Source organism: Ascaphus truei, chromosome 2, assembly GCF_040206685.1.
Source record: "Ascaphus truei isolate aAscTru1 chromosome 2, aAscTru1.hap1, whole genome shotgun sequence".
Lineage (NCBI taxonomy): Eukaryota > Metazoa > Chordata > Amphibia > Anura > Ascaphidae > Ascaphus > Ascaphus truei.
The window spans coordinates 97,809,294-97,836,255 of NC_134484.1; the positions used below are offsets into that span (position 1 = coordinate 97,809,294).

The 26,962-nt window shown below is 40.7% G+C and overlaps 1 protein-coding gene across 1 annotated transcript; it reads left to right on the forward strand.

The window, feature by feature from the left end:
• Nucleotides 1-209: 209 nt before the first annotated feature.
• Nucleotides 210-26,572, forward strand: TRAM1 (translocation associated membrane protein 1). The gene is made up of 11 exons (XM_075583676.1): nt 210-602; nt 7,791-7,854; nt 8,886-9,004; nt 11,329-11,445; nt 12,929-12,987; nt 17,521-17,605; nt 17,775-17,845; nt 19,653-19,757; nt 21,514-21,657; nt 22,116-22,276; nt 25,231-26,572. The coding sequence occupies exons 1-11, from the start codon at nt 480-482 to the stop codon at nt 25,302-25,304; spliced, it is 1,122 nt and encodes a 373-aa protein (XP_075439791.1). The 5' UTR covers nt 210-479; the 3' UTR covers nt 25,305-26,572.
• Nucleotides 26,573-26,962: the final 390 nt, after the last annotated feature.

Consider the following 26,962-nt stretch of genomic DNA (forward strand, 5'->3'; position numbering starts at 1 on the left):
TGCGGGGTGAATGACGTCTACGGCTGATATAAGTAGTGTTATTATACCTTCGCAGACTTCATCCCGCCTACAGGTTTATTTATATACTAGGACTTGGAGGTGGGTGATAACTGTGACTTCTGCCAGAATCAAAGATGGCCGCGGATCGCTGCTCGCCCCCTGTCAGTCCCACGTCATCACTTCGATGGCCCGCGTCACGTGTTTGCTGAGTTGGTTGGAGAGGCTCCTCCTCGCAGTGCTGACGTGGTGGTATCCGCGGCGGCTCGCGCTGGCCTGCATCATTATCACCAGCAGTACCGCAGCTTTGACCTCGCGAGGAGCTCAACGGCCAGCTTCGTAACGGCCGCATACCCAGCGCCCGCAGCAAGAAGATCCCCCCCACCACCCGGCTGCGCAGTCAAGTCAGTGTCCCCCCCGGCCCGCAGTCACGTCAGTGTCCCCCAGTGTGTCGGTGAGAGAGGACCGGCCTGCGCATCACCATGGGTATCCGCAAGAAGAGCAGCAAGAACCCGCCGGTACTGAGCCACGAGTTCATCATCCAGAACCACGCAGACATCGTGTCCTGTCTGGCAATGGTCTTCCTGCTCGGGCTTATGTTCGAGGTGAGGAGAGGGGGGGACCGAGGCATCACACAGCAGGGTTACCACCAGGCACACACTGACACATCGCACGGCTAGTGCTACGTGTTACTTCCCCATCATTGTGTGTGTGGTGCAAGAAGTGCATATCCCCTGTGCTGAATGTGTTGTTTCTCTCTGCTCTAATGTACATGGTATGTACTTCCTGGGCTTCTACACGAATCAACATCTGGGCATTTGTTCTGTATCAAATATATATCGCCATCAGCATGGAGATGGATGGAGATGGAGCATTTATGTGCTGTATATACTTTATACTATATATCTGTAATCCATTTCAGTTCTCTATATAAATACTTGACATGACCTGTGTAGCCCCCTATATACATATTTGATGTACTCTAGGATCTGTCTGAACATAATTGTTGTTTTTCTGTGCCGGCATATGTACAGCTCATCACAGACCACTAATTTACTGTGTACCAAAGAAAAGTAGTTTACTACTGTGTAATGGGCAAAGTAACTTCTTGATATACATATGTAAATTCTGTGCACCTTATACTTGCTATCATCCCTATGTACATTTCTAGCTGTCACGTGCCCTTTCTGTATACGTATTTTATATACACATCCGTGCGTCCCCAACATCTTTGACCACATTGTCTGCTTGTCATCACCTGCATAGATTTTATATATATATATATATATATATATTTAAACATATATATATATATATACACACACACACACACACACACACACACGTGCATGCCACCGTTATATACCATCATTGTGTTTACCCTTTATACATGCATTATATTTATACACCATAACTCTGGATATCCATCTTGTGCTGGGTATCATTGTGCTTTGCCCCAAACATCTGTACAGTTTATATGCTTTTTATGTAGTCTACATAACCGCAGTAAACCAGGTATGCCTTATATTAAAACGGTAACATCTGTTCACATCTTATATTGGGCTTTCCCAATGCACGTATATCATACACCTGTCATTAAGTCTCTGATGGCTTTTCCAGTAGATTAGCAAGGTGCTGGTTCTCTGGGACAAGCTTTTCCTAAAACATGCATCAAAATGTAGAGAAAGCGACACGGGCAGACCACAAACACACTTGGGCATAGTTTATTGCTTGGAAAGCGAATCAAACAATGTTATGATCCGCTAAACATTGTGGAGGCTGCCTTGGGCACTATCATGACTCTCAGGTCATGACCAAGTTCTATATATTGTGTAAAGGCTTCAGACTTACAAGGAAATTGTAACTTTTTTAGAATTCGTGATTTACTTGGGAATGAACTTTTTGTATTCTTGCACTATTTTACTGAACCAAGCTTATATGAAGATATTCTTCAGACAGGTATTTGGATTGACATATCCTTCTATATACACCATGTACACGTATGCAAACCTCATACATACTGTTAAATCTGTATACCCTCGTAGTGTGTTGTCCCATCATCTCAGCCTGTGCTTGTCTGATTTATATGGAATGATTGGAAGAAGGCAGTCCAAGCAATTATGTACAAAACAAATACAGCACCTATATATCCACTACATTTGCACAATCGTATCTATCGGGCAATCACTGCCTATCTATGTAAATCCCAAATTGAGCTTAATACTATATTAACCTAGCAAAGTGAGTACCTAATGTATATTAGTCCTATTTGTATGCTGCCATATGTCCTATCTGTAAACCTCATGTTACTCCACATGCATAAACTTTATACAGTATATGCTTCATCTTGTTTGCTTCATCTGTATATACATATATGTATATACTGTATCTCATTACATGTTACAACCTCAGTACAGCTTTTCATTTCATTCCCCCATTAGACTGCTTTGCACCCCATGTATACATCTCATATCACTCCTACCTGAATACACATCCTAGCTCTGAAGCACTAAAACGTACCTTTTTGTCTTAGTAATGCGAGTGCCACACCCAGTCCTTCCCCTTTTTTTTGTGGGGGTAAAATTAATTACCCAAGGAAATAAACATTATCTCCCTCCCTCCCCCCCACTCCGTAAAACTGCACCTATGTTGATACCCAGATATTGTTTCCAGTATGTACGTTTTTGTAGGTGAAAATATTCCTTAAACACTCCAGTTCCTAGGACAAACTGGATTCAAGACACTGGCAGATTTTATTTTGGGTTAAATGTAGCTAATTGAAACCTAAAAAAAAAAAAAGCAATATTTGGACGTTTAAGTTTTAAACTCAACATTTCCATGAGAGAAATATTTTGCAAAGGCATGCCATCATTGGGTAAACAGATACAAGTAGTGACTGATGGGCAGAGTGTTCCTAGACAAATGCAAAGCATATTAACTATAAACCCTTTGAGTGCCACAGTGCTGTCACATGACTGCTTTCAATAGGGGTCACATGACCGCTGGGGTCATTTTGTGCTTAACGGCGGAAAAGCAATCTAGCCCGGAAAAAACCAGCCCTTTGCACATGATGTAGTTGCTATGTTGTGGGACCTCCGGCGTGCCAATCTCCATGATCTAGTGACTGTGTCTTGCGGACGCTCAAAGGGTTCAAGTGGCAATCCTCAAGGTTTTTATTTATTTATTTTTTTAATGTTTTATAACGGGCTGGGAAGAAATCCTATTTTGAGCTCTGGAGACCTTGTGGTTCCCAAGATACTTACGGGTTTTAAATCTCCCAGGTGAAACAAAATGGTTGCCAAATATTATGTCTCCATAGGAACCTGCAACGGTTGTGGCTTCCTATTGGCCAGCCATTTAAATCCCATTTAAAACTACCAAGTAATACTGGTAAGCATCGTGGGAACCAGTGGGATCACACAGCTGAAAATAGTGCTGGTCGGGGCCTCTGTTCCTTGGTGGGACTGCTTTTAAGTTTTCACAAGTTAAAGATAAGAAACAGTTACTTTAAGGGTGAGTGAATCTTTCTAATTGACCTAGTTACAATAAGTTAAAAAAACAAAACGCACACAATGTTGACCCATTATACTTGACTGCCTCACTGTTGGCTAGCCGTGCGGTTCTTAGAGGCCGTCCAACATACGATGAAATCATTCAACTTGACACTGTCCTTTGTACACTTGATACCTTCAAAAATTAAACTTGGACAAGTAGAAGTATTTTAAAATAATTTGATCTTATTTCCATGGTTGACAAATGGTTTTACAATATTTGTCAAATTCTGATCACTGAAATACTTGCTCTAATCATTAACATTGCTGGCTTTGTTCGTTTGACCTGACGGAGAGATGCAAATGTCCCCGTAAGTGTTTATTGTTTTTGCTGTACACTTCATGATGGATGGTTTTTGTCACTTTTTTTACGGTTATGCACTTATTTAACCCGGGCTGTGCTGTGTAATACTGCAGGCATAAATTTATAGGGGTCAATGTTATAATGGATAAGAAGTTAAGAGTGACTCACTGTGCTCATTTGCATGTCATTTCCCAGAATCCCTGGCTGCAGTGCTAATCGATAATGGTGCAAGACAGGGTTGCAGGTCTGTCTGACACATGCAAATGCACCACACGTGGTATTTTTGTTTGCTGTTCTTTTGTTTACAAAGTAATCATGGTGCCATCGTTCGTTAAATGGACATAAGTAGGTGATAAGCTGGGTTGCAATATTCCAGACAAGAAGTGATTTAAGGACGTTTTCACAAGATTTGAGGCAAGACAGTTTCTTAAAGGGTGACAGTCTTTCTAAGGAAGCTAATTACCGTATGTTGACTTGCCCCTAAACATTCTGATATACCTGTCACTGAGCCAACAGGATATACGTCTTGTTGCTTAACATTAACATACACTTAGCACTTTAAGGTCCTTTCACTCGATCTTTCGTAGCTTGCATCTGAAGTTAGCACCCCCTTCCAGTCTAGGACGTTTTGGTCGCAGCAATTTGGCCGCCGGCACTTCGCTGCAACTCACCCTGCTGCCGGCCACTTAGCTGCTAAGGTAAGTGCCTAAAACCCCCTACCCTAACTGCTAAAAACCCTTAAATTAACCCCCAACTCTAAGCCCTTACCCTAAACACCCTACCCAAACCGCTGAAAGACCCTAAAATTAACCCTCTGCCCTAAACCGTAATAAAACTTACCTTAGAAGTGGCCAGTGGCAGGAGATTCCAGCGGCGGAGGGTCCATCTGCTGCTGAACACCGGCGGCCATTTGGTCGTGGCAAAACAGCCACCACCAAATGTCCCAGTCCAGCTACTTCTATGTATCATTTTTTCTCATCAGTTCAGTAACGATGCTACAACATGCAAAGAAACTGGTTGGCCTGCAATTGCGGCATATTAAGGGATTTGTAACAACTGCTGCAGCGTGTTGTACTGGCTGCCTGCCTGGAGCTGCTGAGCAATGTAACGTGGCTTCAGACAGAATATGTTGAACTGAGACATATGAGCCTGAAGGGGAAGTGCCTAAATATTGCTGTGTCTAGATTTCCATTTTGCTAGGAAAAAAAGAAGGCAGAAGCTGTATTATCCTATTAAGTCAAATGTGCAGATTTGTTGTAGTTATTACTCATAAACATAAATATGCATTTTGATGTCAATGTTAGAAACCACATACAGCATTCTATGAATTGTTTTAAGAGTGTACAATTTTGTTCTCTGGCAAGCTCATAATGTATCGTGTTTTGTATGTAAATTTCTGAGCAGTTTGTGCTTTGAATAAATAAAGTGCCTGCTCATAATGCAATATGGCACTCGGAAGATAATTTGCCTTCATGTAATACTGCCACTTGAGGTTGGTATTTCTATCACTCTGACTAAATTGTTATTACTTATCACCTTCACTGCAGCTAATTAATCTCCTCTTCGTTGCCAGTGTCCTGCAGGTGTATTACTTTGATCGTTCTCTTGCAGTAATGGTAAACGCTTCCTATTGTGTGCCAAACATGAACCTTAAGACGGTGTGCCAAGCTGGGATGGGCATGTTGCTCCTGCGTTTTTTGTTGTTGTCTATTCTGCTGTTAATGCGGAGTTCGTTTATATACTGTGACGAAACCCAATGCATTGTGAGCCTGGCTTCTTCACTGAGGTCCCCCCCGCTCCCCCTCTCTCACCAGAATGTTACCCCTCCCCGATCCATTCCGCTTCACTTTAAGATTAACGGGCAATGTTAGCGAGCAGTGTAAAAAAACAAAACTTAATAATGTAATGGCGATTTAATCTTTCTAGTTTGTGAAAGGAACACTAGTTTTAGCAAACCATCTACCTGTGGCTTTAAGGACTGGCAAACTGTTGTACGGAAAAAATAATGGGGGGGGGGGGGGGGGATTGGGGCGGGTTGAGGGAACTCACGGTTTGAAAAAAAATAAACTTGCCCAAAAAAATGTGACTTTGTTTGGCTTAAATTTTTTATATAATAATAATTGTGTCAATTAGCTTAATTTAACTTGGTAAACCATGCTACTGTGCGTGAGTCATCAAAGTCCTCGGAAGGTCTTCCCCCGGTCCCCCCTCTGTCTTAGGGCAAAGCGTAGGTCGGAGGGCCAGCAGCCTGGCTTCTATGCCAATGCCAGAATTGGCCCATGCTACAGGTTTCCCACCACTGTTCTGTTCATTTGCTATGCAATATAGAGCCTATAGACCCCTCTAGCAGTGTGAGGATTCATTGTGATTCCTATTTGTGGTGCGTTTTTAAGGTAGCAGAACACTCTGGTAAATGACATGTAACCTCTTCACTTCCATGAGGGTTTACAACACATCTGCAATAGGATAGAGGACAAGTGAAGTACAAAAAGTCCCCAGAACCGTCTGCAGCACATTAGGGACCCAGCGTATAGTACAGATACAACCCGTGGTGTGCTGCAGCGGCACATACACAACATGCGAATGGGAGAAGCGGCCATTGTTTTGATTAAGCCCCACCTGGGAAGGGTGTCCATTGTACCATTTCACCTGCGGGGTTATAATAATGTTGGCTATGTCAGTATGTAATTAAATGGCCCCTGTTATTTGCATGTCTGCTTTTGGCTTTCCTCTGTTTATAGGGAGGCAATGTGAGCTCCTGGGAAATGTAGTTCTTTTGTGACAGTTTCTGCCCGTGCTTCAAAGGACCACTGCACTTTCCAGAGGGGGAGCCGTGTTGGGGAGGGGCGAGGCTACCTTTTTGTGACCTGTTTATCTGTGGTACTGAAAGTAAAGCCTGGCGTCTACATAGAGAGAGCCTGGTAGTAGTCGGCAGTAACGCCGTCAGAGCTGCATGCATATAAGGCGGTAACCAGAGGGTGCACCCAATTTTGCTGGGCATTGTTTTTAGTTTTAATTTTGGACGTATTTACCAATTTGCCAACTTAACACTTGTTTAGGTGATTTGTAGTTGATTTTTGGGGTCTTCTATAACAAATACAGATTAATAGTCTTTATAGCATCACAGTAGCTGCTGTATTTCCCATTTCCAGCAAAATAACTGCAGCTTTTCATCCTATAAATGGGAGCTTGCAGCATGTTTCTATAGAGCAGGGGTGGGCAACTCCAGTCCTCAAGAGCCACCAACAGGTCAGGTTTTAAGGATATCCCTGCTTCAGCACAGGTGGCTCAGTCTTCGACAGCTTCATACATAGGTGGTTCAGCCTTTGACTGAGCCACTGATTGGACCACCTGTGCTGAAGCACAGATATCCTTAAAACCTGACCTGGTGACTGTTGGGTACTGGAGTTACCCACCTCTGTTCGATGGAAACATGCTGCAAGCTCCCCAGGTCAGGTTTTAAAAATATCTGTGCTGAAGCAGGGATATCCTTAAAATATGACCTGTTGGTGGCCCTTTAGGACTGGAGTTGCCAACCCCTGCCATATAGCATTAAAGGAGTGAATAGTGTGTAAGAAATGCAACGTTCTGAACTTCACACAATTTTGTAGGGCTGACATACTGAACCATTTCTGTAAATAATTGGTGCCTTTCGTTGTTAATCCTATCAGCAGCACATATTAAGAATCTGTGATACCAGTTTGGTAACATAAAAACACTGTACCCGTGGTAATGTATATTGATATATTTGTTGTGAAAAATGCAATGCAAAGCCTCACCTGGAACTATAAGTTGGGATTTAATAGCTATAAAATGGATGCTCTCATAAACAGATATTTCATTATTTATGTGCCTTACCAATGTAGCTAGTGGAATTATTCTGAAATGTCGTTATGGCCTATCACTCGTGCCCTAATACTTCTTTTGCCATTCTTTAGATTACGGCGAAAGCGGCTGTCATGTTTGTCACCCTTCAGTATAATGTTACCAATCCAGTTGAAGGCAAGTATCTTTTACATGGCAATGTTTTTTTTTTTTTTAAGGTTTTTAAAGCACTAATCCCCTCTATTTACCATGAAAGGGAAAAAAACGTATCCTTTCTTTTTACCATCTGCAACCAAATGAACCCTTATTTTATATATCTATAGCTATCATGATTTGAAAGAACAGGCAAACATTTGCTTTATCATTTTTATGATCTACTTTCTAGAATTTCAAATGTGATTTAAACTAGTGCAGCATGCTTCTGACCTGCCCGGATCTGAAATTAGCTGCACATCTGTATTGCATTGAATCGGGTGTTGGACTTTTGCAGTGAGCTCTGCCACTGGAGAGGGCTGGCTTTCCATGAACTGCACTGTCATGGAATTCATCCTTACATTTTATGAGAAGCCCACAAACTGTTTTTATGGTGTAGGGCTCATCAGCTCTGATTGGAGAAATGAATTGAGTTCTGTTCTTTAACTGTTGGGAAAATGCTCATTGGAAGCTGAGCATTCTAAAGCAAACAAAGTGGCTGAAGCTCTGTTTTAAGATGTTAAGACGTAACTCTCATATTAATTAATTTAAACCTGGTGTAATAGTTTAGCCAATGTGATAACTCTGCTGCCATGGGTAATCTTTTGTTACATACATAATAAATGCTAATTAAAGACTTTTTCCAGTTGCACAAGTAAACCCTTCAATATCAACCATATGTTGATCATGGTCCATGTTTACTAAGCCGTGCTATGCCACAATACAACTTACAGCATCGGAAGATACCTTGTGGCCCTTTCAAGCAAAGGGGTCATAAGGTGTCTTATGGCATAGCTTTTTGTAGTAAATGTTTTTTTGTTTTTTTTTGTTTTTTTTTTAATGAGACCAGAAGGTACTTTGCTATAGGAATGTAAATTGAGTGAGGGAGACCTACATGGCAACATGTAATGTAGCTTTTGTATGAAAATGTATACTAAGCCATATCATATTTACTGATGTGATGTATCCAATTAAGGCTTTTTCTTAAATTGTGCTCCATGTATTTTGTTTTGCAGGAGTGCTCACCGAACCAATTTCTCTGTATTACTATGGTGTCAAAGATCTTGCCACGGTTTTCTTCTACATGCTTGTGGCAATAATAATGCATGCAGTTATTCAAGAATACGTGTTAGATGTAAGTGAACCAGAGACATGACTGAAGTTTGTATATTTTACCTGTGTTTTTTGACACTGAATGGAATGGGCAAAGTTGGCTTACAGCACAATTGGGAAATAAATGTATAGCCCAAGCCGACATTGCTGTCATCTGCATCTCAGAACATGCTTGACATCAGTTTGACACTCCCATCATTAAAGCGGTATGTGTACTGGCATGCTGTTGTGGTTTTCCTCATCAGATGACGGTTAACGCTGATTATATTATGTCAGATGTCATCTCTAGAGGGGGAAGCAGAGTACATTTTAAACAATAGGGGTGTGTATCCATCTTTCCACAAATTGTAAGTGCAAGAAAATACATTGGTCAAGGAAGGAAGTGTTCATATAAAGGAGAAACGAGGCTGAAAAATTAGCGAGATGTTACAATGAAAGACATAGCTGGTATTTCTGCTTTTAGAAAGCAAATTACTCAAAAATGAGCAAGTCCTTTTCAGATTTGTATAAATTTCCCTGTATGTTTATGCACATACATTGCTACAAATTGTCCAACAATAAAATGGGATCACTTAAAGGCAATCCAATCGTGTGTGTATATAAATATTATATATATTTATTAAGTATATATAATAAGTATAGCAGAGCTGAAATTAATGGGGTTCAGCTCCAGAGGCCCCTTCTTCAAATAAATATACACACCACACACACACACACACACACACACACACACACGTATATAAAACATTTTTGTTTTGTTTGTAGCAGGGGCCTCCGGAGCTGAACCCCATTAATTTCAGCTTCTACGACCCCCTGACTCCAGAGGTACTTGCCTCCGTAATGGGTGCGGTATCTACTCCAGGATACACTATATGCGAAACAAAAAGTGAATCCCTGCGCTTCTCCCTTTGGGATAGCAATCAATGGGGAATAAATATACATGTATGGTGTAAATACCTATAAGAAAAAAGGAGACTTTTGGTATACATCCTTTGATGTAGGGATTCACTTTTTGTTTCGCACATTTGTATGGCCAAATCCTTCACTAGCTGCATGCTCCTCACGTGGAGAAGCGCAGAGATTATATTTGTTTTACATTAGGATACACTATATGGCTGCTTTTCGAAGCTCCCGGAAGCCGTGACGTCATCCGGTGCGGCTTCCTATTGGCCCATGTGACCTGGAGCTTTAAACTGCAGAAAACCCCCTTCGGAGGTGAGCATCTCTGGAAGCAGGGGGTCGGCTCCGGAGACCCCCTGTATTAAAAATGGGGGTGGGGGGGAACGTCTTGGATTGCTACTTTTTAATACTCAAGTGTGTTCTGTCTTAACTTGGCATTTGAGATTTTCTGCATTATGACACAGCTGTGATCTATAAAGGTACAATCTCACATTGGGCTAAATTAGACGAATGGCAGTTATATGGTCATAAGTTAAACATATGACTGGCCCATTTTTGTTAAGCACATTAGATATAAAAATGATGTTTTTGTTTTTTTGTTAATGTTTAGCCTGAAAATGTTTGAGACATGCACTAAAATCTACTTTTAAACCTTGGGATAACATATATGCAGCCATATCTCTCCCTCATTCTATATCCTTGTCCATGTCATTTGAACTGTGAATTGAACTGCCTTGTTATTGGGACCGGAGGAAACATTGGTCAATCTCTCTGTGCAATTTCATCCATTTGAGCTTGCTGCATATTAAATGAAAGTTCCATTTGAAATCTGTTTTACAATGACATCTGCTTGCATTCACCCCTAAATTCAGCCTTTAAAACCAATCATTCTTCCGTTTAATTTGTATCTAAGTACGACTCGATGCTTACCTCCGACGTAAGGGCCGGTAGCTGCGGCTAAAGTTTAAAGCTCCCACGTCATATGGGCCAGTAGGAAGTCACGGCTTCCTATTGGTCCGCAGGGCGCAAAATCTTTGAACAGCGGACATATTGTGAACCCTGGTAGCTGAGGAGAGCAGCTACAAGCATCTACTTCGAAGTTAAGTATCCGGAGCTGAAATGAATGAGGTTCAGCTTCTGAGACCCCTGATTAAATGCTATTCAAAAATAAAACAATTCGCAAAAGAGCATCTGCCGGCATGGATTACCGCTTTAAGACCCCAATATATTTTCTGCTTCATTTTGCAGCAGAGAACTGCTGATTGTGTCCTAATTAAACTTTAAATGACCCCTTGTTGCCAAAAAAGCAACACTGAAATCAGCACTGTTCTGTTGAAAACACTTAGATAAATGTAGATTTCAGGAATTTCATTGTCCTATTTAGTCAAGTGTAATCACAACTTATGGTGTGTACCATTTTGTATCTCACAAGTCTCTTCATTTCAGAAAATTAACAGGCGCATGCATTTTTCCAAAACAAAACACAGCAAGTTCAACGAGTCTGGGCAGCTAAGTGCCTTTTACCTTTTCTCTTGCGCTTGGGGAGCGAGCATTATTGTCTCGGTGAGTATGTTCTCTGTCGGTGGTTTCAATACTGAGGAAAGATTTGGGAAGTGTGTGGTCTCGGTTTGCTTAGTGTTTTCTCATCGTTCTTCTCTTACAAGGTTCACTGTACACTTCTTTTGAATCAGTCATTTTGGGTTCATTTTAAAGATACTCCTGGATCAGCAAATACATATGTTCTGCCATGTTTTCTGCATGCATAGGAGATTTGAGAGCAAAAGCTGTGTGGTATGATAACACAAAAATGAGGAGCAGAACACAATATCTATGTACACATAGTTGTTTCTTTTAATTACTGTTACTTTTTAATTACTGTTACTATCTACAACAGTGATTCACAATCTTTTTTTGTTTGGAAGAACCCTTGAAGTATTTTGAAAAATCTCGGGGAACCCTATCTGGCTGACACATTAGGTTCAATGGGGTAAATCACAAAATGTCACACCATGAGCCACCTCTATTTCCCACTCTCTCTACCCATGTATTTCTCTCCTATCCATCTCACTCACTCCCTCCCCCTCCCACCTCGCATGTATTTATCCCGTGTCTCAATCTTACTCCATCTTTACCTCAATCACTACCTCACCCCCCCCCCCTTCTCCTCTCACTCGCCCCTATCTTCCATCAATTACCCCACTCACTCAATCCACCCTACAAAATACATATCAAAACACGGAACCCTGGTTGGGAATCACTGATCTACATACTATTAGGGTGCAAAGGACATAACTGTATAAGTGAATTTCTGGGGTTTTGTGTCATTTCTGCATACTCCTTTTTGGCATGTTCTTGTGGGGAGCTATGATTTTAAATGATAGGACCAAAGGCACTGATGGGATTAACTCCTCTACTTCCTGTGGGCCCTGATTGTATTCCATCAGTTTTTTTTTTTTTTTTTAGTTGAAGTCCAAATTAACTTTTAATATAGTCCTTTAGTTACCTCTAAACTGTAAACATAAATTGCATTTGACTGATTTTGTATAAAAATTCACTTAAAACAAAAGCATAATATAATTTCTGTGGATCAACCTCCATCGGCCCCAGTAACTCCGTCTCCACGACTGCAAGTCTTACTTTATTTTTCTGCCGTTTCTCAATCAACAATAACTTACTTAATTTTGACTGCCTCTCCAGAAGTAGGGGGATCAAATGAATCATTCTGTTGATGTACTAAACCCAGAGCCTTCAGACTTTGTTTTTGGTACTAAGAGTTTCCATAGGAACCAGAATGTTGTTTTCAGAAAAATAACTACCTGCGCAATCCCTAATGAGAACGCCGCGGTTCTGCTGTAATGTTAATCAAAAATAACTAATTTCAATATAGAAATTAGCTTTGTCAGAGCGAGCAGTAAATATAGGGCGGATGCTATTTGCAGTATCTACACAGGTTGGGCTTTAAGTAGCAGCCAGATTTGTCATTTCTGAGTTGTAAGTATTGCCAATGCCATTGAAAAATCTTTTTTTAACTTTATTTCCATTTTAGGAGAATTATTTTGCAGATCCAACACGTTTGTGGAAAGGCTACCCCCACACATACTTTCCGTAAGTTTGCTGATAACCACACAGTTCTATTACACTTCTGGTAATAAGTTATGTATATAAACTTTCGCTTTGTTACTGGGGTATCTTCGGGTTACACTGATTCTCCGCCTGTGACGGGTGCAGAGTTGCCGAGCGAGAGAGATTGCACACACTGCAAGCTTGTCACCTCTTTTTCTATTTGTGTTTTGCTCTTCCTCCTAATTGTTACAGTTCAAGAAAACTGTTTCACCTCTTTTTACAACCATGGAATGTCCTATTTAAAACCCCACTTGACACAGCTCTGCTTCGGAAGTTGTGATTAGGTCTTTGGCAGTAATGCAAAGAAAACAAAAGTGCAGACGCACATGGTGAAGTATGTAAAAGAAATATGTATATATTAATAAGGTAAGATATCTGCGTACATCAGATTAAAAGGTTATCAGCATTTCATGTGCAATGACATTGGTTACCCGACGTCACACAGCCACTTGTGGGTCGACGGATGTCCACTTTGTTGCCTTTGGAAGAGATCTCCGTCTGGGAACGCGCCGCCACGGCACCTGGGAAAGACCTTACGCTCGTCCTCAAGGTCCAGGTAAAGAACCCTTACAGGTAAGGGCCGTCAGTACCGCCACTCAGTCCAGCTGATTGCCGATGGAGCGCCCTCAGGGATCAGAGCTATGGAAGCCACCGCCGGGCTGGTTCGTCGAGTGTCCCCTATGTGGTTCACGACCGGCCGCAAAGTGAGGATGGCCGTAAAGTGAGATCGCGCGTCACTTCAATAATGCCAAAATCCACAAATGTTTGTGAAAGACTCAAATTGATATTTAGCACGCAGATTGTGATCAGAATTACAATAGGGGCTATAAAATCTACATATATACAATAACATAGTTCACCAATCGAATTGCGAATTAGCCATGTCACACACGTGTGAATACATCATTATTAACCTCTATGCGTATCAGGTTTGACCACATCAGATGTGGCCAGGATATCATTAACATTACACAACACACTTTTATTATAATTAAATAACATATAAATAAAAAACAGTATATATTTAAAAAAACTGCCATATTGATCAATATAAAGTATATATATATATATGTGGCTCTGAAATAGAACAAACAAGCAGTTAGTACTTATTCAGGAGGAATATGACAAATATTGAGAATACAGATCCAACACAATATATTTGCAAGACAAAGCACAGAAAATTAGTCTTTAAGACACATTCAATATAGACACCATAGGTCTATATTCTCATTTAGACCATTGATACCTAATGTATCAAGTTTCTGTACCCAGTATGTTTCTTGGATAGAAACATCCTTTAATCTAACCCCTCCTCGTCTGCTCCGAGGTATATGTTTGATCCCTTTTAAAGTTAGGGATGAGGGATCTTTATTATGATGGGTAGAATCATCCACTCCGCATCCAAGAACATGTGAGAAACATTAAAAATGCCCTACAGACTCACAGCGTAAGTCGCCATTATTCTACCCATCATAATAAAGATCACTCATCCCTAACTTTTAAAGGGATCAAACATATACCTCGGAGCAGATGAGGAGGGGATAGATTAAAGGATGTTTCTGTCCAAGAAACATACTGGGTACAGAAACGTGATACATTGGGTATCAATGGTCTAAATGAGAATATAGACCTATGGTGTCTATATTGAATGTGTCTTAAAGACTAATTTTCTGTGCTTTGTCTTGCAAATATATTGTGTTGGATCTGTATTCTCAATATTTGTCATATTCCTCCTGAATAAGTACTAACTGCTTGTTTGTTCTATTTCAGAGCCACATATATATATATATACTTTATATTGATCAATATGGCAGTTTTTTAAATATATACTGTTTTTTATTTATATGTTATTTAATTATAATAAAAGTGTATTGTGTAATGTTAATGATATCCTGGCCACACCTGATGGGGTTAAACCTGATACGCATAGAGGTTAATAATGATGTATTCACACATGTGTGACATGGCTAATTCGCAATTCGATTGGTGAACTATGTTATTGTGTTTGACCTATCAGATGTGGCTTTAGGGTATATATACTTCCGAATTTATGTAATTAATATCCCTGATGAAGTAGCTCACGCTACGAAACGCGTTGGATAGATTTTATAGCCCCTATTGTAATTCTGATCACAATCTGCGTGCTAAATATCAATTTGACTCTTTCACAAACTTTTGTGGATTTTGGCATTATTGAAGTGACGCGCGATCTCACTTTACGGCCATCCTCACTTTGCGGCCGGTCGTGAACCACATAGGGGACACTCGACGAACCAGCCCGGCGGTGGCTTCCATAGCTCTGATCCCTGAGGGCGCTCCATCGGCAATCAGCTGGACTGAGTGGCGGTACTGACGGCCCTTACCTGTAAGGGTTCTTTACCTGGACCTTGAGGACGAGCGTAGGGTCTTTCCCAGGTGCCGTGGCGGCGCATTCCCAGACGGAGATCTCTTCCAAAGGCAACATAGTGGACATCCGTCGACCCACAAGTGGCTGTGTGACGTCGGGTAACCAATGTCATTGCACATGAAATGCTGATAACCTTTTAATCTGATGTACGCAGATATCTTACCTTATTAATATATACATATTTCTTTTACATACCTCACCATGTGCGTCTGCGCTTTTGTTTTCTTTGCATTTCAGTTGGTCTAGGGGTGTTCTCATCCCTAACATTATAGCTTCAGACGCCTACTCTCAATCCTGAGGTTGTTTTTTTTTTCCAACTATTTTATCACATAGGTGGTTAATGGGTTAATTAAAAATATTTTACACTAGAGGTATATAGTTGCGCACTTGTATCTGTTTGTATTCTTTGGCTGTAATACCTTCATAACAGATCTTGGCTATAAAAGATTCTCACAAGCTAATGTGGGAATTCATACTGCGTAACAAAACAGTTCATACTCAAGGATGCAAGGAACCCAAGCTGTAAAGTTGTTTTGATGTGAAAATGTGGTTGTAAATGGAGAACAAATTGTTGTGCATCCTCAGTAATGGGTCAATCTTGGTTACCACACTAGCTTAATAAGGGAAAACAAGTGTGGAAAGAATGGTCATGACTATGGTAACGAACATGTATTGCAAACCAATGCGAATTCCCAGGTACAGGATGTCAGACTGTTCAAGAGGAAGAGACCCAAGAGCACCTGATAACCCAAAAGGTCTAAATGATAAAGCAAGGGAGCATAATGTTAAGGTTCATAAGTAATAGTCAGTTGGCTAAAGCAGCAGTCTAGGCTGCACGTTGTTTTTTTGTTTAAACATTACCTGAGCTGGAGGGATACTTCTGAGACTGTCTGTGGTCCACAGTGTTTTGGAGACCCCTCAATTCCTAATACGTAACATAGTTTCTTAATCGGGGCAAGTGTACTTGCCCAGTTCACACAACATGGCCCCCAGTGTCTGCCTAGCTCTGGCAACCAATAGAAAGCTGTGACGTCATTCATTCTGACTTTCTATTGGTGATCCTGTGACTATTTGTAGTTTTTCTCACTTGGGCACAAACTACAAATATCTTTTGGATAAGCGACTGTGGATCAGCTCTGGTTGACCCCCCCATGTTAAGGTAGAAAAAAAACCTTTTAAACTTGCTTTCCATGTAAAAAAAAAATAAGTTTGGAGCAGGAGATCACAGGAGCTGGACTGTTAATTTCTGATCCCGGCACCCCATGCTTTCCAAGATACTTTGCTCTGTAGATGCTGCATGTGTTCCATGGTGGCTTCAATCCTGAGTCACGTGGGCCAATATGCCCGGTCTCGGATTCTTATTCCCTCCCTTGCTGCTGGAGCTTTAAACCTCCATATTGCTTATTCAGATGGCGGTGCCACCAGCCGCACCTACAAAAATAAGTATCTCGGGCAGCCATAGCTGAAATTAACGCGGTTCACCGGAGACCCCTTGCTTCCCACCTGTACGAGGAGGGTGGAGGGATCCTTTTGCTGAACTGCACCTTTTTAAGGTCGTCCAAGAAATCCTTTCAATTACATTTATTTCTACACTCTGCCTTTGTTTGCCTTAGGTTACGCTTATAGTGACGGCGACGCGACGGTCACTGGAAAATCAAATAGAGATTACTTCCAGCGATCGCGACCAATCCGTCGCGCTGCGCTTCCTATAGGCGCACGCAACGGCGGCAATGCATTTGTTTTGCCGCGACGTGTCGCCATCGCCGGCACTATAAGCGCAGCCTTAGAGTTTGATGCATAACTGCTTTTTCATCCACACTCACCCATTTCTCTGTTTGGTCTCAAGCTGAAACCTTTGGCTACTTTCTATATATTAACAAGATGAGGGGATAATTAAGTAGAAAACAATTAAGCTGCAATACCACCTAATGCGGCAGGATCACAATAACCTGCCTTTTAAGTCAGTGACTGGTGTCCCGTGAGCAACCTGTGACATCCTTCTAACAATATACATTTCTAGGTCTGTTCTCACTTTATAGGGCAATGTTCTCAACACTAGTTCAGTTATGTTTAAATCCTTTTTATTTTTATTTTTTTTCCCTAAATAGATTCCAGATGAAGTTTTTCTTTGTTTCCCAATTAGCGTATTGGCTTCATGCATTTCCGGAGCTCTATTTCCAGAAAACGAAAAAAGTAAGCTTAACTGGATTGTTTCCCTATTGTTTTGGTGTCTTGAGGTAAATTGCCTCTGCTCTGGTGTTTGTGTGTTTTTCCCTTTAAGAAACATCCGTGTAATAAGTAAATAACCAAATACACCATGTTGGTTGTAATCCTGGTTTCCCATTTAATTTCCCTCCAACAGGAAGATATTCCCCGTCAGCTTGTGTACATTGGTCTGTACCTTTTCCATATCGCAGGAGCATATGTATTAAAGTAAGTGTATTTTTAAAGGGTTCCATACTTTTCCAAAGTGTGTGCGTGTCTGTGTGCGTGTGCGCGCGTGTTCTCAGAACTTACCTCATAAGAAGGCATCAAAGCTATTGTTGTTTAGTCTTAAAATGTCAGCCATATTGTTTCTCCCCACGCATGTACAAGACACATTAATTACATTTCTATAATTCAATATTCTGATTAAGCTAGGTAAAATGTTATAATAAATACAATTTAAAAAAAAATTATTTTAAACATTGACTAAAGCATGATATTAACAAAAATGACTATGCTCTTTCAGATACTCACTCTTGCATGGTTTCCATTTGTCATCATAGTATTGAGTTGTATTGTCTTGTTCAATCAGTGTTTAGTTCAGTGCCGAATACATGTTTTACATGCGATTGTAGCTATGCTGCTCCCAGAATAACGGAATGAGAATTATATGATTGGCCTTTGAAGCGCAATCATTCCCGCTCCCTGCGGTTCCAATTCCATGAAATGCCCAGCTGCTGTAAGGCAAATGAAAAGGAAAGTACGGCCCTCCACTGGTCTTTAGTCAAATATTAAAGGCTTTATTGCATAGGAAGATCTTCCTAATGAGGACCGAAAAGTCGATCTTCCTGTCCAATAAAGCCTTTTATAATTTTCACTAAAGACCAGTGGAGAGCCAGACTTTCCTTTTTGATTTGTATCATGAATCCTCCCTAAGCGTGGTTCCCGCTGGATGTGCACCCATGGTGGCTTACTGCAGTGTCAAGTGCTCGTTACAAACCGTTGCTGTGAGGTGACACCACAAGCACTGTAAAAGTTTAGTTTCGGGTTTTATACGTTACTGCAGGGGTGAGCAAACTTTTTATGCCTAGCCCCCCTTTTCATCCATGAAATTTCTCGGGGACCCCCCTGCCTGATGTAATCAAAATCACATGAAAAATAAAAAACCTTTATTAAACGGTATACAATGTAAATACAAACATGTCTAAATACTTATTTCAACAGCTTGCACTTGCAAAATTAGGCTGCGTCCACGCTGCCGCTGAGAGCGGTGACATCACCAACTCTCCAAGCATGGTGTGTGTGTGTGTGTGTGTGTGTGTGTGTGTGTGTTTTGCTGAGCGCACTTCAAAGTCAATTTTGTTTGTCTCCCCAAGCTTGGGAGAGCGTATGCCCCCCAGTTTGTGCACCGCTGCATTTAATCACCACACACGCACAAAATCACAACCAACACACACTCAATCACAACACGCACACTCACAACACACGCACACACACTATCACAACATACACACATCACAACACTACTCTCTCCCCCCCTGAGGGTACCACTGTGAGCATGCTCCGGCATGGGTAAACAGCCAGGAAGAGAAGGAGGGCTTCTCTGTGTGCAGGGAGAAGCCCCGCCCCTGCAACAAGCACGGGGGAAGCAGCCGCACGGAGCTTGAGCTGCTTGGCCGCCCGTGCACTGCTCTGCCCGCCCCCAGGTTTCGCCACACAGCCTGCGCCCCCCTAAATTATTTGGTGCCCCCCAGTTTGCCCACCGCTGAGTTACTGTGACCCTACTCTGTGTGTTTCTTGGATCCATTTTGCAAAGAGGGGGCAGCAGCACACGGCCTTGCAATCCATTTACAGTGAAAGGGCTCTAAAGCAGCTTTGAGCTAAACCTGTACAGAAATGTTTGTCATGTTAATGATGTGTTGGTATAAAGTGCCAATTGTGTGCACAAAGTTTTACGGTGTTGCATGCATAACGCATTATAATACAGGAAACAACTGATAACTGCATTTTGAATTCTTTTTTTATTATTTTGCAGCCTGAATCACCTGGGTCTTGTACTTCTAGTACTTCACTACTTTGTAGAATTTCTCTTCCATATGTCCCGTCTTTTTTACTTCAGTAATGAAAGATTCCAGAAAGGGTAAGGTGTTTTTAATTTTTATTTTTTTTGCAAAGCTGCTGTTTATTTCCATACTGTTAGGCTTTGGTCCCACTGCGTCCGGCGGCGCGTGCGGCCGTGTGCGCGTTCCTCACCAGCAGGTGTATCCTTCTTGAGCCGGTCCCAGTCCCCCCTCACTGCACGGCTCACAACGTGCTGTGATGCGTCAGCCGCCAGGGGATGCAAGAAAATTGTGATCCTGAGCGGTGACGTGTCACGTGGTGCGCTGATGAGCCTATCAGGGGCGGGAGCTGTCAGGGAGCTTCCTCCATTGTGATTGATTGTGTGTGTGATTGATTGTGTGTGTGATTGATTGTGTGTGATTGATTGATTGTGTGTGTGTGTGGGGGGGGGGGATTGAGTGTGTATGTGTGTGGGATTGAGTGTGTGTGTGATTGTTATTTGTGGGGGAAGGGAGCAGCTTCCAGCAGCCCGCAGCAGCTCCCTCCTGCAGCCCGGGAGACCGAGCCCGTGGAGGGGGGGATTAGCGGGTCCCTCAGCTCAAACCACGCCCCCCTCCGCTCAAACCACGGCCCCCGCTCCCTACAGACCGCAGATAGCGGTCTGTGCCTCTCAGCGCGCTGCCTGCATGCAGTGCGGGCGCGCTGACTGAGGGAGCGGGGCCGTAGCCTTACATTTCAACTTGTACCTGGTACTGAAATCATAATCTTCTTTGTAGTTGGTGACGTTGAAGAATTAAAATCTTAAATGTTACAGCTTTCCACAAATGAAATGTCTAATTTTAAAGCTGATGGTGTCCACTCCTATCTAATGCTTTCTTTTTAAACGGAAGTTATGGTAGATAACATTGTGATTTTATTATATATTTTTGTTATCACTTTAAGTACCAGAATACATTGCCTCATTAAAAATGAGCACACTGTAAATGTATATAGTACTTGGTATAATTGCACAAGGCAAACACCCAAAGGGCCTTCTAAACATTTTAACTTAAAGCCTTTTGATATTAAATTTATTTTTTTTTAAATGAATGTATATTCCCCTTAGTAAGCAGGTGGTCTCTGGAGCTGAGCCACATGAATGTTTGCTCCGGGGACCCCCTGATACTTGCTTCTAAAGGTGATGCCAGTATCTCACTTGTTCTAAAGATCCCGTGGACCAATAGGAAGCCTCAAGGCATGACGTTGCAGCTTCCTATTGGGACACAGTAACTTTTTAAATAGATATTTTCTGTAGCGGCTACCGGCACCCTTTCCAATACAAGCAAGGGGTCCCCAGAGCGGAGATCAATGTGGTTCAGCTCTGGAGAACCCCCTGCTTTAAACCTAATTTAAAAAATCAAGAGGCAACACCACTTTAAACTAGCACCAAGGTGCAGGCCTTCACCAGGTATGTCTCAGTGATGTTGCATGACTCCACGTACTGTAACAAGGGAGTTGTTCGTCAGAAGAAGGGTTTCTAGAAAATCTTGGCATCTAGTGAGGGGTGGTTGTACTTATGAGTAAAGGTGCTCAGATGAATTTTGGGAGCTATGTTCTCTGTTGAAGCTGTAACAGCTTGTAGTGATTAGCAATATTAAGTACTGATATGTATTTCAGCATACTACTTTTTTTCTCACAATCTTAAAAATAGGCAATTTTGTGTTTCATTTAAAAAAAAAATCTGGTTTGTTCTTGCTGCATGCTCGAATTCAAGGTAGCATGTTGTACAGTTGCCCTGCTTTTGAAGGTAAGGTCATATGTTGCATTTCCAACAATGTTTTTTTTTACCTCTTCAGATTTACTCTGTGGGCTGTTCTCTTTGTCCTGGGACGTCTTCTCACCCTCATTCTCTCTGTTCTCACTGTTGGATTCGGACTTGCTAGAGCAGAGAATCAAGATTTGGATATCAGCACTGGGAACTTCAACATTTTAGCTATAAGGTACAGTGTGTGTGTGTATATATATATATATATATATATATAATCATTTTGCCATCTTTGATTTCCCTTACGCACTTTGTCTTTTTTCCGTCCCATTTCTGCACGTGCACCAAATTATCCCCATCCAGGCTTACTGTGGATTTGCAGTTTCGGTCATCCGCAGTGGCTTCGTCAAATATATATATATATATTTACTGGATATATAATTTTTTTTACTTTGTTACATGTAAGTCTTTCTTTATCAGACTAACAAAACATCTAATAAAGTTGTCCTGATCACAGGGAATTCAAATACATACACATTGATGTACAAAATACATTATTTAAAGAGCCCTTTAAACAAAAACAAAATCTAAATACAACATTTGCTGAACCTTGTAACTTGACTTTTGAAGTCACTTTTAACTAGTGATTTATTGAACTGTCACCTCATCATTAATTCATCTTTCTGCATTTAGAATCAGTGTGTTGGCGTCTATTTGCATAACTCAGGCATTTATGATGTGGAAGTTCATTAATTTCCAACTGAGACGGTGGAGAGAGCATTCATCTTCCCAGCCTCCCTCTCAACGGAAGAAAACAGTCTCTGCTAAAGGCAAAGCCTCCAGAAAGGAAAAAGGTTTGTAGTTCAGCCAGTGTCCAGAACAGAATTGTCCCGTTTCTGTGACATCATTTGGTCATTGTTAACTGACATTGCATAAAGATGATGCCAAAGAATAGGTAGCACTTTCAGAGCCCATTTAAAGCGGCAATCCAAGCATGCAATTGTTTTTATTTTTAACATAGGATTGAATCGGGGTCCCTGGTGCTAAAACCCATTTACTTCAACTGTGAGTACCTCCTGCTTTCTGAGATGCGTACCTCCAAAGGGGGAGCCGGCAGCCGCTCACGGAGCAGGGTTATGTAATTGAAGGGTTTCAAATCTCCTGCCCCCTGCGGGCCAATGGGAAGCTGTGACATCAGGTTCGACTTCTTATTGACCCATGTAATGCGGGAGCTTTAAACTTTGCCAAGATACCAGCACCCCTATGGAGGTAAGTATCTTGGGGAGCAGGGGGTCCCCAGAGGCTGAAATTAATGAGGTTCAGTCCTGCTTCAATCCTATGTTACAAGATAAGAAAACACAAAACTGCATGGATTGCTCCTTTTTAATGACCAGCCTTTGTATTTACATCTTTTGCTATATGGGGTGGTATCCGGACAGCGGGTTTCGACAGGAATCCTTTAATTTGGAGTTTTTTGTGACCCAGTGAGTTAAACCGGATTTTATGGAAACCCACTTAACTTATTTAATGATGGTAGGAACATGCAGTGCTTTGTTACCCGCCCAAAGCATTAAGCAATAAGTGACGCTTCTGTTGAACCTTACTGAACCATACTGTTGTCTTATGCCATACTTGTCAAGCTAGGTTTAGGAATTCTCTGCTATGCCTTAGCTTTTGTGTGGTTATTTATCTTCAAAGTATTAAAACATGCATTTTTTTTTTTTGTAGGTTTTTTTCTTTAATAAAAACATTTCCTTTTACTTAACCTTTTTTACTCCATAGGGAAAACGATCACAATGTGTTTTTTTTTTTTTTTTTTTTAAACTGATGGCGTCTCTTTAATTTGTGCATTTTAACAGTTGAAACAGTGCACTCATTAGAATCCCAGTTGCGTTTTTCCTCTGGTACAGTGAGTGCTTTGGGCATGCTGTTGAGTAGGGCATTTGAGCCCCTATTTGCATCAAATACAGTATTAAGATGTTGCAAAGTATAGTTACAGCAAAACAGCTGGCAAATGCAATACGGGAACTTTGGATGTAACTTTGGACAGTGCATACATATTTTCCTTTTTTTAGATTTTTTATTTTAATAGTCTTACTGCGCTAAAAAGAGAGAACCAATAATGCGTTAGAAGAGAAACAGAGAATAGTGAGTTGCTATATAGATCAGTTCTTCCCTTAAATTTTATTTCATAGAATTTCTTTTTATTTATGCATGTTTTCAATACAAACATATTCAGTCAGTCAGAGTGCTGTTGGTGTGTGACCAAATGTATACAACAAAAGAAAAAAATTGCAATGCTACATCCGATATGACATAAAATATATAGCTAAATACTTCTTTGTCTTTTCATAAGTAAGGTTAATTTAGTTAAACTCTTTGGCCAACGCGTTATAAGCCTGCAGCCACATCACGGTATGGCCGCTTTGCAGGTCCTAACACTACCTGTGAAAATTCTCATTTACCGCTGCAGTTTTGTTTAAGTAGAAGGCGTTTTCATGCACCTGTGAAAGATTGATCTTGTGAGACATTTCTCCCTCCATGGCAGAGGTAAATGATTAATTGTGACAGGTAGTGTTAGGACCTGCAGAGTGGTCATGTCGTGACGTGGCTGCAGGCTTATAACGCTTTGGCCAAAGGGTTTAACTAAATGACCCTTATGAGAAGACAAACAGAAGTATTTAACTATATAATTTTGTCCTATCGGATGTGGTATTGGGAATTTTTGTCTTTTGTTGTATACAGTACATTTTCAGTACACATAGCATGGGAACAGGAATATTGTAATGAACAAATCAACCTAAAGACCATTTGCTGATGAATGTAGAGAGGGTTAGAATACAGAAAGCAGAAAAAGATATGGGGTGTGGGTGGTACTAAGATATGGGGTGTGGGTGGTACTAAGATATGGGATGTGGGTGGGACAATGTTTGCATTTGATGGAGGGGTTAAGGAATTTTAGCCCTGCATTTGATGGCCATAAACGACTGTCTAGGGATTTCTGATCATCGAACCAGGGATAAGGCATCTGAAGAAATTGTTGGTATAAATTCCGTAGGATACTTGTAAATGGTTTCCTTACTGCCCTTATTTTATTTACTATAAATGAGCGGGGGGATTACTTTAATGCCAGTCTAGCTATTTTCCTGCTGAGCGAATTTGAAATATGATTGTTAGGGTGTCTATCGAGGTCTGCTATCGATTGGTTTATTAAGCAATATGCTCCAAGTTAGGGGTGGGCAACTCCAGTCCTCAAGGGCCTATAACGGGCCAGGTTTTCAGGATAGCCCGGCTTCAACACAGGTGGATCGGTCAGAATGAGCCATCTGTGCTAAAGTAGGGATATCCTGAAAACCTGACCTGCTGGTGGCCCTTGAGGATTGGAGTTGCCCTTCCTGCTCTCAGGGAATATGAAAACCAGTAAGTGAATCCATTATTTAAATCTTTTTTCCAGAGTAGTTTTATTTTTGGGACAGTTCTGTTTCACCATATATGTAGCAGTGATCCCCTCCAACACTAAAAATATAACATTAACAAATATATTACAATTATTTCCTCCACCTATTCTCCTTTGGTTTGTTTCATTCTAGATGGCACAATATGTGCAGACTTTTTTTTATTTTTTGGACAACAAAATTAGCTTTCAAATCCAAGTGGACAAGCTGTAGAAGTATCAAAAAAAGCTCTTCTATATAGAAAATGCAGTTCGATATTAGTAGCACTTGGATCTACATTTCTTAACTTATTGGAGAATAAAACCATGGCAATGCAAGAGCCCGTGTACTTAAAGTATGTCTCTTCTTTTCAGAAAACGGAGTGAATGGAACAGTAACCTCGAACGGAGCAGATTCTCCTCGCAGCCGCAAAGAGAAATCCTCTTAAAAGAAAAGCATTTTGCCTCCAATGTACTCTGTTCCCAAAGAGAAGTTGCCTTGTGCTGTAAAAAGCCCCTCAGCACTAGAATTCTTACTGTTACAACATATGATGCAATGTGTTTCTATTCTACACTATGCCATGAAGCGCCAACTGTGTGCAGGGCGTTTTTATTTCCATTAAGCGTTTGCTTAATCGTAGAACTGACAAAAATCAAGAAAAAACTTATATTGTTTCATTTTGGATAATCCTAATGGAGGATCATATTGCAGGTAATTGATCAAGGATTCACTCCAGTTTTGCACTGGTGCAAAAAGAAATTGAAGCCAAATGTATCAACACAAGCACCCCATTAGTTTCATTGGGTGGGTGAAGACAAGTGCAAAACTGGAGTCATTTTAACAATTGGCAAAATTGCATTAAAGCATTGGTAATTTTCTTTGTCCTGTTGTACAGTTCCAGCAACCTACTCTTTTGATATCCCAACTGAAATGTTTAAAATATGTAAATGCCGTGATAAATGTATTTTCACTTCAGTTTTTTTTATAAGCCAATTTTTTTCCCTATTTGATTAAAAACGACAAATAAATAAAACAAAAAATTAAGTTGTGCACACTTGAAACAACAGTGGGTCATTTTTCAAGAAAGCGTGTTTACATTATCTTGGCTTAACCTGCATTGCAGAAATAGGCCCTCAAAGAATAAATGCCTTTATGATGCATGCCTTAAAACATTAGGAAACTGGGGAACACCATAACACTGTGTTAATATCAACATTTAAACCGCCTTTTCTCTAGAACAGAAGTTGACTAATGCTTGTTGCAAACAATCTCTACCAGTGCCATTAATAATATTTGGGGGGTATCAACATAGCCATTCCATCTATATGGTTTATTTTAAAATTGGAGTTGTATTTCGGCTGAAATGTTAGCAATTTTAATCAACTGATTTTGACACAGGCTCGATTTTAGTCATGGGGAAATTGGGTGGGATTAGGAATATTTTGGCTTTTCATCCATCTATGATTGTGATACCTGAAAACTTGGTTCTCTGTATACAACATTTATATTTTTGGATAAAAAAATAATATATATATTTATATCTTTACTAATGAAAGCCTTAAACATGTTAAGTGTCTGTGTCATTTGCTGTAATTATGATGTGCACATTTGAAAGCATTAAGTCATTTGGTTTAGTTAATATTGTCATGAAATATCTTTTGGGACCAGTTTGTAAATGTTAATTTGCTGAAACAAGTAAAAGCTTTTGTTCAATGAGTTATTATGAAGAAGTATTTTTCGATATTACTGGATGCTGCCATCTCCCCTTTTTTGTTGTTGGACATGACTTGGAATCAAAGCTACCAACGATAATGTAAACATTGTTGGATTTAAAAAAAAAAGAAGTTATCCAAACTTTTATAGGAGCGAAAATACTATTTAGGTGCAGATATGTTTTTGTGTTCTCCCTAACCTGCCAACAGTTCCACAAAAGAAAAGTCATGCAGCTCATGCCCGTGTGCTCGCTTGCAGAATGATTACTCCAAAGGCAAAACTTTTATTTCACGATTTCACTATTTCAATGTATTGTTGCCCCAACTTGGGATAAATGTACAAACAAAAAATGGAACTATGGCAGTTAACATGCTTATGGGTAATGTGTGTGTG